Source organism: Trachinotus anak, unplaced genomic scaffold (genome assembly GCF_046630095.1).
Source record: "Trachinotus anak isolate AG129_WGS33_773 ecotype Australia unplaced genomic scaffold, CSIRO_AGI_Tana_v1 ptg000031l, whole genome shotgun sequence".
In the NCBI taxonomy this organism is placed as follows: Eukaryota; Metazoa; Chordata; class Actinopteri; order Carangiformes; family Carangidae; genus Trachinotus; species Trachinotus anak.
The window spans coordinates 4,872,528-4,887,695 of record NW_027273882.1 but is presented as its reverse complement, the minus strand read 5'-3'; the positions used below and the strand labels follow the sequence as shown (position 1 = coordinate 4,887,695).

The window sequence follows — 15,168 nt, the reverse complement described above, 5'->3', positions numbered from 1 at the left end:
CACTCACAAACCAAGTCCAGACACCCTCCTGGAGACCTAGATCTTTTTAAAGAAATAAATCATTTTGTTTTCAGAGTTATAATTCTTACTATTTTCATGAAATCAAACCTCATTTTTGATGCTATTTATGGTCAGCATTTTCACCATTCATTGCACTTACTCTCCACAATTACTTCTCTGTATAGTAGTTTTCATTGTTATTGGCTACGTCCACCCGTCCCATGCAGGATTATAATTGCCTACCTATGCACAAGGGATTCACAGGAAATGATGAACCGTTTTTGTTTGTGCTTTTATCTTATTGATAGCAGACTCACTGTTTACTATTCGCTTTCCTGCAGCTGCCCAACAACTACCAAGAAAGCCTGGAAAGTCCATTTTGAAATCCAGAGTACTCATGACCTGGTAAAGCACTTGTTGAGTCATTGATACCGATCAACAACTCCATTAAACATCTACAGGAATATTGCAGTAATTTTGATTAATGGGGCAGTGAAACTTATTTCTCCTTCCAGCGATCCCTAAATCAGTGTCATCACACTTGTCAGGTCTGTTGGAAATGATCTGTGTGTACTAAACAGCTATAAAAAGAGCCGTTTGAGTAATAGTCAGACCACCAAATTTTTATGCATTGTTTGTGTGTTTTAGACATTTTATCCTGTGACTTATTTACTATTTATCTAGAGATTGAAAAGATTTAGAGCTGAGAGAGAATGACTGAAAGTGCAAGTGGGGCTTTGACAAATGAAATAAATCACAGTTATTTCATATTTGGTTTTCGAAGCCACTCTGATGAAGACGCATTGATCTCTAGAGGATGATTCTGGGAAAAGATGCAGATTAGTTTCCTCCAGTGATAGATGACTTTCTTTTTTTCCATTAGACTGTTATCCCTATTTTCACTCTGAGAGACAGACTTTAAGTAGCATCACCATGAACACAAGCCTTTGGACACTTCTGGTAATCAGTTAATAGAGCATATTAAAAAAATGTCAGCAACTCAGGGAGACAAAAAACAAGCAGAGGTCTTTCTTTGATATCATGTTATACTGATGATTCTTTAGAAGGAAAATAGTGGTTTAGTTACTCAGCAAACTGACTGACTGTTTACTTAGCCCAGTTCCTGTTGTTGCACCTGACAAGCTTGCCATGCTCACACAGACTACAGTGGCAGACTTACCACTCAAAAAGTTTAGTAATGTTGAGCTAACGTTACCTTGGTTGATCACAAAAATGTCTTTGGTTGGATTTTTAATTGGTTTTGCTGATTTCTTTTGTGTTGAAAACATGGAATTAAAGAAACCGCATTGTTCTTGTGTTGCAGCGTGGCATTAGTCATATGTAAATAAGTAAATGAGTCTGAGAAATGTAAAGTCAGATTGTTATTGTACTCCAAAGCACTGTACGGCTGCTAAGGTCACATACGTATTTTCAAAAAATATTTTTTCCTTTTAATGTTATAAGAGAGAAGGCTTTAGGATGGGGATTAACAGATGTGTTTTGTATCTGGGATAAAAAGTTTGAACAAAAGAAGCTGCCAAGGCCCAAAGGCTGCTAATAAAATGCTCTTGGGCCTGAATGTCACGCTACTATACTGGCATGCTAACGTTTGCAGCTTACATTAGCACAGGTAAACAGTGCTGTTTTTCCAGCTTTTTCCTGAAAAGCTGGGGAAAAAAAGACTGACATTTTACTTTCAGTTTTCCTACACCACCATTCACACCACTTCAGTATATGGAGAAATTCAGAGTTTGACAGGAGTACTGGACTTATCTACTGTTGCTAAACTGTGATTGGACAATCACTGTTCGGAGGAGGGTTTCAGCAAATGATCAGTTCACCTCATGAACTGACCATGTGTTGTCCGTCACTGAGCAGCACCTGGGCCTGATCATACAGTAGCTGCCCCTGTGTCCTGCAGTGAGGGTAATACAGGTCCACTGTGGCAGGATGCTGACCCCACTCTCCTCCACCTACTTCCCCTGATGGACAGTATGTCTCCTCTGCAGGTGTGCATCAGCCTCATAAAGAGATGTCTGTGTGCGTCATGTTTGCCCTCGGCCCATTTCATCATTAAGGTATCGGGATGAGAAAATAAGCACCGAGGGGGAAAAGCCGCCGGCCTTCTAGGTTTACCAATTTATGAAGTAGCTTTCATGAGCGAGGGGGCCCCCGCGGCAGTTCCTGTTGAACACACGGCTGTCTGTTTGCAAAGGGAGACCTCACGGTCTGCCCATCCTGGCTTGTTACCCCATGTCCATGCACTCCCCCCTTGCAACCCCTTACACATACCACTAACTGCTTATTCACTCTTTTTTTGTCTCTCACGCCTCCCCACAGGCTTACAATCCCTTTAATTCTCCCTCATTCCCAATCTTCCATCCGCCTTCACCCTCGCCTGGAATGTTTTTACACAGAGGGAAAATAAACCGCCATATACCAACGCCCGACACTCAAATCTCCTCACATTTCCTCCGTTTAGAGTGAGATTCAGAAGAGGGATGAAGAGGAGAGGGGAGGAAGAGCACATGGCAGCTGACATGCAATTGTAAACTTAGCTGCCTTGGAAATGTTTACCTGGACATCCAGTGTCATACTTTCCTTGGGTGTTGGTGTTCCTCTCTCTGCGCCCACAGAATGGCGCCTTTGTGAGTGAGAGTTCAGCGCTCCGTGCACCCTCCTGGCCCCTCAGCTTGTCTTTCAAGCAAATGCCTCATCATATCCCAGCACGAGGGAAAGGGTTCTTACCTGGGCCTCCAAAAATCCACCAAACGATCATCAACCCTGTACTTATTTTGTCTAAACCCTTAGGAAATGTGTTTTTAAATCATCCTAATCCAACCCTTCTTTGCTCAATGTGTTTTGATGTGTTAAATTAAGAAGAAGTGTAATTCAGTTGCATTTACCTGCTCAGGCCACGCAGTGTAGATTTGCTTTGGCACCTACAGAATAGGGTGTTTCTTTATACAGGACCAGCTTTCATGTGTTACATAATAAAACGACACACGAAGGAGTGAAAGTATAGTCAGAAATGGAAAAAGGATTGATCATTGCCAAAATAATTTCCACACCATATCCACTGAGTTGAAGTCACAAACGGTTCCAGAGGGGATTTAGTATTTTTGTCACAAGCCTTTGGCTGCACCACTCTCTGTGGTTCACTCTGGATCCCTTCACATCTCTGTTCTGCTTCCAGCTCTTGGAATGGCATATATAAATTTAAAATGTCAATGTAAAATTTGTTGTTTTCATTTCACATATATTTTCGCCATCATATCAAAGTTGAAAAGGAAACCATGTGCAGTCGACCTGCTTTGAGTTTCTAGCAGAGGTCATGAGGCATCTGTGCAGATGCTCTGTTGGGGGTTTCCTCTGAGATAGCTTTGGTGGTTTACCTTTTGTCTTGTGTGTGGTACTAGTTCGCATGTGTGATGGTTCTACAGCCATATTTTTATTATATTTTATAATATTTTTATCAAAAAACAACATTATGAAAGAAATTGAACATTTTCAGGGAATAGTGTGAACCCCTACAGGGAGTTCGGCTGTATCGTGAGAACATCTACCAGTAATTGTGTTTGATGATCTCAAATGGGTGTAACCTGCATTACGTAATTTTTTTAAATCATTTGGGCACAGCACAACAAACAGTAACCACAACACTGGCCTGTTATCCATGTCATGTTTCAGGCCACCTGTCAACTCTTGAGTCCAGTATTCACTATCCATTTAGTTCTCTCTTGGACTCCACAAGGCCGTGAGAAAAATATCTGACTCTACAGTTGATAACTGCTCTCTTTGCTCACCAGCTAGTTGCTAACTTTTTCTAGCTGCTCTTTGGTGCTGAGCAGGAAGTGAACAACAGCTTTATTACAGCTTTTTGCCTGAGAACAGCTGTGTGCTTCCTTCTGGAAACAACACTGATGATAGTGGTCATAGTGAAACAAAGCTGCAGATGATAAAACAAAAACATTGTGCTGAAAGACTCTAAAAAGCTTGGTAATTCACTGCAAGATCATTTTTGCAGCTTTAAAGCTTATAACATCTTAGAAATCACTCTGAAGGTTTATGTTTTGCTTTATAGTGAAAGAAGTGTCAGAGGTGAAAATCACAGAAATTTGTTGCAGGCCAGGTTGCATGGAAAAACTCAAAGTCACATAACAAGGAGTCCCAACGTCCAGGAGCCACCTCTGCAGGTGGGAATTCTCTGTGTTAATTGTTAAAGTTGTCGAGACCCTCTGATAACTATCAAACTGACGCTGGGGCCAGGGGCCTTGGGTACCGCTAAGTCTTCAGGGGCCTTCAGGGGCACAAACTGTCCCTCAGGCCAGGGCCAACTTGGGTCAGTTTACCATGCACCAGTTCTACAGACCCGGAGCCCATCAGATAAGATGTTTCGGGACATTCCTGAGTGGGAGGCCCCCTCCTCCAGGGCCTGAGCAAGGATTCCTGCAGAGCGCTGTGGAAACGGCTCCCACTGGAATGCTGGGATTTGATTGATCCTTTGGAGGATCAGGCTAAACCTACAGGAGCTGATCTGGACCCCTTTCCAGCTAGTCGTACAGTCCAGGTGTACAGGAAAAACTGAGGCCAATATTATGAGAGATTAATTGTTCTGTATTGTCAGCACAATAACACTTAAGAATACTTGGTATTGGTTCCAGCAATGAAAATGTGTTGGACATGCTTCGATTCATTTAAACATGATCATTTGGAAGACGCTCTTTTGTTTTCAGATTAAGAGCTGTTTCTTGTGCTGCACATCCCACAGATCACCAATCCGTCAAGCAGGACTTTGATGTCCATTTTTGTTGATTTTATGTGCAGTTTGAATTTCTGGCTGCGGCATTCTTCATTTTTTGATCCATGTGGTTGTCACTGCTCGTGCTTAAAAATCATCTGCTTGTTTCCCCTTCTGTTTATTCCAAACAATCCACTGCTGCAGCCCATGTGTAAAGCTGCAGCCCAGAGAAGTTGTGTGTTTGCCTCCTAGATTCTGGTTAAAGGTCAGCTTTACTGTAACATCATAATGTTCAGCAAAAACATTTTTTTCTGGCCATTATTCGACACCATAACAGCAGAGAAGATTGTGACCACATTTCCCTATTTTGTCGGACACTGAATTGGTGGATGCCCACCTTGAAACTGTAGTGATGGTATAGATCTGCTATGCTGCTGGGCTGAAAATGTGGGTGAAGTATCCACATTTTAGACTTTGTAGCTTCTTTGCAACAACATCCATGCTTGAAGAGTTGTCTGCTGTCAGTGAATGTAAGCGTGCCTGTTTGTCTCTACATGTCAGCCCTGTGATAGGTCAGTGACCTGTCCAAGTTGTACCCCTCCCTCACCCAGTGTCAGCTAGGATTGGCTCCAGCTATAGCTGTAGCTATAGGTTATAACTATAGTCAACAACATTATTTTCTGTACTGTCCCATGCACTTCCATAAAACGTTGAGGCATTTATTGCACAAACACAGCAAAGAACCTGCCGTAACTTTGAAATCAAAGGAATGAAAATTGCATTTTGACCTCATTAAAAACAGTGGAAATCGTGCTCATAATGATAAGGCCCCTAAAAGCCAATGGAACAGTGATCCTAAGTCAGTGGGCTAAGCTGTGACACCAGTGAAAGCAAGTGAGTACATGCACTGGATAAACTGTGAGGCTTTGCTTAAAAGATAATTATTCTGGAAGCACCTGTCCAGGTGCAGGCTTTAATGATAATGCCTATACACAGGCTGCCCTAGCTGGAGTTAGCTGAAACATTTGGGCGCTGGTAAATGCAGTGAACAAAGATGATGTTGCCAATGTCCTCAGAAAGGAGAAAAACATTTGAAGAAGCATGACAAGACCCAACATGAGTAAATTAAACAAAAAATGCAAGAACTTGGGTGACTAATTCTGCAGTCACGGAAAACCAGCAGACTGAAACAAACTGAGGACCTCTATGTACCTTCCAACTTTAACTTTGTGGTTGAAGAAAATAACATCTACTAAACTCCATGCTTGCATCTGAAACTGGGTCATAGACTCAAGAAGATTGCAAATATTCCTTAAGAATCTGAAGAGGAGCATCTTCCTGATGTCTTCATGAGGCCAGGTAAATGATCACTTGTGCTTTTCACTGTCTATTAGTGTGGTTAGAAACTGAATTTAGTTTCTATATTGAGAAACTGTGATTTGGAATAAAAATTACATCTGGCACTCAAAGTGAAGACTGAAAAGCGAAGCTTTCAATGTGAGGAGGAGTTGGAGGGTGTAGTGGGTTTTTGTTTGCGACCGTAAGGTGTGGGTCTGCATTTGGCCTGGATTGTGTCTCTGCATCACCTCTGCCCGCAGGAAATATCAGCATTTGTTATGCTGCACCATGTCCACAAAACTCACCAGCACTCTCCATGAAGTACTTTCTCACGATAATCTCTGCTGTCCGTGAACCCTTGACTTAATCGTGGACTTGTGGCGTTTAGCCCATGAATGTGTAGGGTTTATGGGTAATAGTGTTTATTGAAGGCAGCTAATCACACAAATGTTGAATAAACAATGATATTAGATCTTTTTTTAAATGACTGTCATGATGCCATACTGAGGAAGGCTCTGTTCCAAGGCTATGATTTAGCTATTAGCATACGAGATGTCAATGAGATTTTGAATGAGGTTTTTTCTTATTTCTGGAGCAGAACCCAGAAGTTCCAGCTTTACTACGACTCTATTCGGTTGATGTTTCATTCAATGCATATTCAGTGCATTGGTGCCACTGGTCAGTCAACACATCAAACCAGGTTAGACAATTTACAATATTTATAGAATCTATAAAAATAATAAAACTGCTCCATACTGACGTGTTCGCTGGATTCCTCTCTGTTTTTTTAAGCTGCCACTGCTTATATGTACCGTACATCTTTCCTGCGCCAGATAATTTAACCACCAGACAGTGGAAGTTTAAAATAACAGATATAAAATGTTTAATGTGCTGGATATGATTACTATTATGTAACAAGCAATCAAGCTAAATTTCTATTAAAAAATCCAGTATTATTTTTGGAAGCATTTCAAGTGTCAGTGTCAGCTACCACAGACAGCACAGTCACTTTCCCTTGAACTTTGTTAAAAAAGTATTATGTTAGTGTTCAGATGTAACTCATCCTACATCCTAAAACATCCAAAAGTACCACTTGAACTTTTCACTGATTGCTGTGTTACCGGTACACACTTGGACGTCTGTACAGCGGCAGGACTCTTCCCCTGTCTGGATCAGCAGGTTCACACCATGCCTGCTGTCTGGCCTCTCCCTCTCCCATGAGCCTGGCCATTTACAGTCTGCATAAGAGTATCTTTGTGATAGCAGGATGCATGGAACAGACCGATACTGTGCTGTAGTGGAGCTCCTGCAGTCTCACTTCTGTCTGCCACCAGCCTTCACTTATTTTTTCCTCTTCATGTTTCTTCGTCTTTAGTTTTTTTTTCTCCTTTCTTTCTTTCTTTCTCTTTCCTCTTTGTCTCTGTTTTAATTTTCTCCCCTTGTTGTGTCTCTTTTCTTCGTTTTGCCTTGGATGCAGAGGAAGGACAGAGGGCCTTTAGAGCCACCAGCAAACCCTACACTCTCCAACCACAGGATCCGTGAGAAGTGGAGGATGCTGAAAAAGGTATTTTACCACAGCAGAGATGTGTCGCTTCAATCACTGAAATCCCAGGGGACACGACAGAAATGCAAATTGGTGTTTTTTTCCCATCGCGTTTCCTGGAAAATCCATAATTACTGTAACAAAGTGGATGAATGTAAATATTAGCGCTACCAAGAGCAGTGACATCCACCTCCATCCCTCCACAGACCGTCCCCTGCATGTCAGTGCAGCCACAGATGCTGAGAGGCTCTTTGTCTTTCTCTCTCCAGCACATGCCACAGTTAAAACAAAGGGCCACAAATGTCCAACTGGATCACCGTCATTTATGCCGAGATTGTGGTTCAACTCCAGGCAACAGTTTTTGAGATCCAGATGCTGAGTCTGTGGCTCAGGCCTGTTACGTAGTCCAGCGGTGGAAATTATCTTCAGCTTTGTTGTTGTCAGAACCATATCCCATCTGTTGCTTGGTTGACCCTTCATGAACTTTTGTAAATGATGGAATAATAGATTGCAATTAATGATAAAAGTAATGATAATGATTGAAGTTAACACAAGGAACAGGTAACAAAACTAACAGACCAAAAGAGAATAAATATAATAGGTAATCCAAGTAGGGGAAAAAAACTGTATAAGTAAAAAAGGATAAATAAAATAGGCCTCCATATAAATGGAGCACACAATGACTTTTAGAAAATAGAAGAATTGTTTTTCATTTTCTTATGTTTCTTTCTGTATATACATAAAAATAAATCAGACCAACCTCTTCAGTATGGATTATTTTCATTATCAATTAATCATTAAGCCAATAAATATTAGTGAAAAGACTCATCAAAAGTCCATAGACCTTAAGGGATCATCATCACACTTTTATTCTGAACATGAGTCCAAACACCAAAAAACACTAAAATAGAGAACGTCTTTGGTTTAAGAGGCTTGAATTAGCAGTATAGAATTTGGTATTTTTCCTCGACAGTTACTGAGCGATTATCCTGAATTGTTTGTAATTAACTTACCGTAGATGAACTGATTCATTGTTTTGCTGTAATTATGATTCAGGATATTTTCTGGAGAACTGGATGAGATCTGAAAAGTGATTTACTTAACAAAACAAAACAAATAGATGAAGACAGTCAAAGCTGTTGGGAATGATTTCTGAGAGCACTCAATGTACTATAAAACATATGAAAACAGATTCAAAGTAAAAGTGAATTAGCTGTGGATAAATAGAAAATCCTGTGTCTTGCACTCTTTGATTCTTTAGTACGGAAGAGTATGTACTGTCTGTGGTTTGAGTCAGAAGTCCTAAGATATTCAGTGTGCTGAAATGCGTCTGAATCAGATGCATATCTTTGTGGACCTTTCCAACAAAATGCCCAACTCAACAGATATGAATCTAGCATTCCTGCTGACACCTGCATTAAGAATAATAGTACAGCCTTGCAGCAAATCAATCACATGAAGGCCGAGAGTTTTTTCTCCAACTCAGAAACAGACAGCTTTGTTACTTCTCAGCTGTTGAGGTTTTTAGGGGGCATATTTTTAGGCTCCAGCTGGTTGAAATCCTTTGATACCACACACAGAACTTGGTGAATACTTGTCTGAGGTGGTGTGTTTTCTTTGCTCACCAATAAACCCGTAACGTCTATAGTCATAAAAGTCATTCTTTGTGTGTAAAGATTAGCGTACTTGCATAAGACAGCATTTTGTGCAGCGGGAGGTTATTTTAAGTCAAAGGAAGTGGTATTGTTTCTTTAGGGGAAAAAAAGCTTAAAAACCTGTGAATACAGGTGCTCATTCCTCACACCAGCTGAAACAGCTCGTTCCTGTTTGGTAAAACCATGTGGTATGAGATGTGAAACTCAAATTAAACTCGCAAATTAACTTCATCTTTGATTTAGTGCATGGCCGCAAGCGTTTTGTCTGTCTCAATGTCCAAATTTACAGCAAATGTTCACAAAGGTAGCTTATTTGAAACTGAGTCAGACACAAATGGGCTGCAGCATGTGTCTTTTTTATTTTTGCTCAAAAATGTTGGAACCAATAATGTAAGACACAAACTAAATGTTCTATTGTTTTTTTGTTTTGTTTTTCTTTTTGTGGTAGAGGTAGTGGGGACCTGAAATCATTTATCCAAGTTCCACCATCAGACCTACGGCAAACACTACTACTAATTGTCAATTTATGAGTCATTCTTAAATGGTTAATCCATCCATCAGCTGCATGCCATTTATCTGGGTCCAGGTTGCATTAATTTGCTTATTCATATCATTAGAAATAATTGTAATGTAGTGCTGGGAAGTACTGGAAAATATGATATGCTGGTAAATAAGTTCAGGCCATATTGTCTTTACTGCTTTTCCATCATTGTTTGACTGGTTTGGTCAAAAAACAGGTTTTAATTTCTATTCAATGTGGTCTTTTGAAAGTAGAAAACCAGACCTAATAAAGAGCAGGACAGAGCTGGTCAGTCTGATATAGTTGTAGCATCCAGGGCCGGTTTATTCACAGTGGGGACACAGTGGTTGTGCTATCATGGAGGCTTTTCAGTGTTAGTTTAGCTCTTGTATTTTAGGTTTTGTCAAGGGTAACAAAGGGTTACGTTTACGGGTAACAGTTGTTGTAATAGTTGTAATAGTCATCTCATATCTCTATAGAGCCATTACAAACATTCACATAATGAACACCTGTTTAAATGTCAGAATGGCATTTCATTAACAATGTCACATGTTCCACGTCTGAATAGAGCTTATATAAATCCAGCAGGTTTCCATCATATAAATCTCAATCTCTGTAGCTGCTCTGGCTGACGAAACGACCGCTAATGAAAAGGAGTCAGTATTATGGCAGCAGCAGCTCTTGTGTCTCATCACAAGTCACAAATTGGCCTACTCTTTGTTTTGAGCGGCAGTTAAAAGCTCTCACGTTTACTTCCCACATAAAACAAGGCAGAGGACGGAGGCAGCGTGATCTGCTGTCCCTCCAACTTCAGAGACAGACAAAGTGCCAAAAACACTGGGGTTGCCAAAATACTTCTACAACGTCGTCACAATCACTAATATCCATTCATGTGTTGGAGGCTAAAACGTAACTTTTAACAGACGTTGATATAATTAAAGAGCAAATCCTTTCGCAGCATCCAACAGGGAAAAGGGAAAGCAGTCATGCAGTGCAAGCAGTGACTTTGATGAAAGATTTTCCACATTAATGCAAATGATAGACTGGATAGTGTAATATAAACACCAAGACCTTCATGTAAAGCTGCAGGACATCTTTGTGGATGGCTGCAAAAAGAGAATACATATATTTACTTCAGTGCCTGGAATCACCACAGTAAAAATCTAATCTAGAAATCAAAGTATAAGAGAAGACAGAGCTCGGCTTTCTCCTCAGGCCAGACATCCATCTTTGCCAGTGCCATCTGGCCCTCGAGCATCAACAGCAGCTTTGTAGGAGGAACCAAGCAGCAGAATTGGCTTTTTGATTTGGCCCATTTCATGTGCAGCAGCCTGTACTCAGCTGGTGGGTGTTCCAGAGCACATCAGCACTCAGAGGTATGACGACGTGTGGCAGCGCAGGACCTCTCTGCTGTCTGTGAAAGGTCAAAGTGCCTGTGAACAAGCTGAGCAGTTGTCGAACAGCAGCAGCTGCTCGCAGCGCGACATGGCAGCATCAGCTGAGGCCAAGACTCAGAGGGGGTCAGATAACTGAAGGATGGACGAGGAGGAGGAGGAGGGTGGAGAGTCGTCTGGAAGAGGCCAAGTTAGCTCTCTCTTTATTGAGAAGCAGGCCTCTGTCCTGCACACAGAGCTGCTACGAGCTAAGCTGAATGCAGCTGACATTAAAACTTTTGACCCCGCAGTCTATTTTCCCAGTGAAATCACCAGCTAAGTGCTACCAGACCTGAATGAGTGTAGGTAATACAGGTGATAGGCTCTGACATTATGTAATCCAACACCGTATTAGACAATTAACACATGGGAGACTCTGTAGGGTGTGATCACAGTATGTAACGTTTTAGTTGCTGTGAACAGGGACCACAACATTACCCACAGCAGCCACATCATATGGAGGGAAATGAGCACATTAACTGATACCATAACTGTTTTCATGTTCTTGTTATTACACCTCCTGTTTGTGATCCTTGTAAATTTCTTTGGTGGTCTTTGCGCCGCACAATTGCACACAAAAAAAAAACTTTTACACATACCACAGTGAGACTGGGAGTGTTTTACTGGCTAGGAATGCAAAGCTTGTTTGTGTGTATGTTAGACAAGAAGTGAGAATGACAGCAACACACACAATTGACGTAAATTAAAGCAAAGCAAAATATGTGGTATAAATATGTAAAACAACAGACAGACACATTTTAAAGACCCTACTGCATGCACCATCTACGTGATTGTAAATTGTTTTGTCGCTGTGCATAACTGTGAATTGACCATTGCTTGTATGAACTAGCATATAAGCAAGTGGTTTCCAGCTGTTTTTGGCTTGGGAGCCCTTAAAACAAAGCAAGGTCAACTTGTAACCCCTCATCACTTACGCCCAGTTCAAACAAAGATTCTTATTTTATCATTATTTAGTTATTTTCTTTATTTCAATTTTTTCCAGAGTCACAAAGATGTAAAAATATTCAGTAATTTAAGAAAAGAAAAGCAAAAATTTCTTGGAACAGAAATCTTTTTTATGCAACCCTGTCTTGGGGTCCTGGCTCCCAAGTTGGGAACCAGTGATCTGGGCTCCCATCAATATTTTTGGGTTTTTGAGAGGGGATACTGAGGCCATGTTCAGAGAGACAAGAGCACTGCATGAAAAAAAAAAAGTGCCGCTCCTGGTGGAGAGGACCCCTGCAAAAAACAAAAATCACAGGGTCGTCCAGGAAAAGTTGTTAACATGATGCATCTTTCATTGCAATACACAGTTTCTCGCTCATCTTATCGTTTCAGTCTGACAAAGTTCTACAGAGGCTGAAACGTTATGGACGATCAATAAATTGTGATGCTGAGCAAAAGCAGTGTTTTTCTCCAAGACTGAAGTGACAACGCACCTGCATCTAAGACATTTGGTTGTGCAAATATCTTCATTGAGAAAACTGCAATACAATGCGACACCACCTTGCAATTAAGTGCATATTCTTGTGTACGTATAACATAAATATTGTATTTGTATTGTTTACCAGACAATTGTTCTGGTGAAGGATAAAACAATTGTCCTTGTTACTTTCCACAGTATTTTAAGATCATACCATCACTAAAAACAACATGCTTCCACCAACGCAACTCTCTTTTTAAGTGATGTTATGACAATATTTAAAAGTTTGGCAAATTTTACAATAAAGCTTTGTCTGAAACAGCCTCCAGACATAGCTTTCATTGAGACTATCATTGAAACAAAATTCATTGCTTCCTCGAGGAGGAGTGATACACTATCCCCTCATAATTATTATAATTAAATGAATAAATTGTGCAATGCAAACACTGTGGTCCAAGAAGAATTTCCATTGCACCCGAAGTGAGCCACATTAATTAGTCAGAGCCCACAAAGACCATTAATGGTCAAAATCAGCGCGGTATTTTGGCAAACTGCTCTATCACTCTGCCCCATGTAAAAATGTATTTTTGTTGCAATCAGTGAGATTCAATCAGTGTTTTATGTCCTGAGTCAAAATGAAGAGAGCCATTTGATTTGATCTGAGTCAGGTCAGAGCAGACGATCACATCCCTGTGGTGTGGCACAGACCCAGCCCCTCACACTCTCTTCCTGCGTATGGCATGAACTGCATATGAATTAGATTCAGTACTTGTGAGGCCCTCTGTGTCTGATCTGGGTCAGCAGCACCGTTTCTGTGGCTTGCATTACTGTGTTGTATTTACCAACTGGTAGTGGGCCAGGGCACATGTACACTCCCACAAAGGTACTGAAACACAGACCAATGTGAAGTCTGGATCACCGGGTCTGTAGTTTTAAAAAGTGGTGTAAGGTACAAAGACCACCGGGGCTAACAGTTCAAAACATTATCTAGCATAAGCTCAGCACTGATAATACTAATTAATAAATTAGGAATATATGGATATTATAATTTTTGACTTTTTATATCAAATATGCTAAATGCTAAATGGCGAATAGGGTTCACTGGGTCAAAGCCTGCACCAAATGGTGTGCATTATCTGCCAGAAGTCAGCTGCAAATATTTGTCTGTCTTCTTATCACAGTAGACGAAGCAATGTAGCGAATGATTGCAGAGTCTATGCCTCCTGAGTGATACAACACTCCCCTCTCCTACATACAAACACACTCAGTGACTCCTTCATTCGCTCACTCACACCCTGGGACTATTTGGCAAACGTTCCTCTGCCAGCTGACAACCACAGGCCTGTCTCACAGCTCTCCCCAGCAGCCTTCTCCTCCTCTACCCTCCCAGATCTGTTGACTTTACCCACTTTGTTTGGAAAGGAGGAAAAGAGAGCAGTAGGCCAGGGGGCCTCCAGAGAGAGAAAGAGGGAGAGAGAGAGAGAGAGAGAGAGAGAGAGACACAACCCAGCCAAAGGCCTCAGTGGAGCAGCCTGAAGGCCGGCCTCTGTTCCCTGAACCCTCACCCTGACAGGAGAGGTACTGAGAGGACAGTGGACAAAAGAGAGGAGGTGGAATCTAATGGAAAAACATTCAATTAATTTTTCAATGACAGACACAAACATTCTTGTTTAACTTAAACCTGCATTAACAGCGTAACAAGCTATAAGCAGAACATTGACAGATTACCACCTTATAAAGTTCATATGGCAAATGTGTGAACAAACAGCCGCCTGTTCCCACATGAAGCAGACATAATGTAGCACATAGCAGAAGTCCTGTTGCCACAGTTACCTGCAGTTTAATAAATGCTATTATTATTATTATTATTATCACTGTGTCCCAAGTCAGGGGGCCGCATCCTTCGCAGACTGCACTTGAAGACTGATTGTGTCACAGCGACCTGACTAGGCTGTCACATTTCAAAGGCTCCTTCAAATGTGGCTGAGACATGCAGCCTTCTTTTCCTGGGATCCAACAGGTAGATCCTTCGTGGCCCAACCTCTACCAAGATTCGTTGTGTACAGATGATGAAAATACTACACTAACAGAGAGTATTGCACGGTTCAACAGCTAACAGTTTGTCAAGGGCCTTAAAATCTCAAGGTTGCTTTGCCAGAACGTCTCATTTTCAGTTCAGCCTTTGCCATCTATGATGATTATGAAGCGCCACACCTTCGCTGACTGTGTCCTCTGAAGGAGGAAAGGATGAAATATGCTATGATAACATAAAAATCGAACTTTAAATCAGGGTTTTCCTCAGATTTATTGAACTGTGACTGTTTCAGCTTTCTCAGCACTGATCCCTCATTGTATTCACTCCAGTGTTTGGGTCTGTCACGTTTGTTTTTCTACTCTTTCAGACGGCCTCCAAGCTGACCACCTCCAAAGTCTGTTTTCAGAGCTCCAGGGGTTCAGTGCACATGTGACATTTACACACTAACACACACTGAGGGGTCTGTTTTTTGGAGGTGTA

The 15,168-nt window shown here is 41.2% G+C and overlaps 1 protein-coding gene across 4 annotated transcripts in view; it reads left to right on the top strand.

Moving 5' to 3' along the window:
* aven (apoptosis, caspase activation inhibitor) overlaps positions 1 to 15,168 on the top strand; it is a 216,855-nt gene that overhangs the window by 126,705 nt on the left and 74,982 nt on the right. For 3 of the 4 annotated variants that reach the window (XM_071467799.1, XM_071467798.1, XM_071467797.1), the window contains one exon: positions 7,557 to 7,643. The exons of the other annotated variant lie outside the window; for it this stretch is intronic. In XM_071467799.1, the coding sequence (XP_071323900.1) occupies positions 7,632 to 7,643 (12 nt within the window). In that variant the 5' untranslated portion in view covers positions 7,557 to 7,631. The remainder of the gene's footprint in view (positions 1 to 7,556; positions 7,644 to 15,168) is intronic. 4 annotated transcript variants of the gene reach the window in all.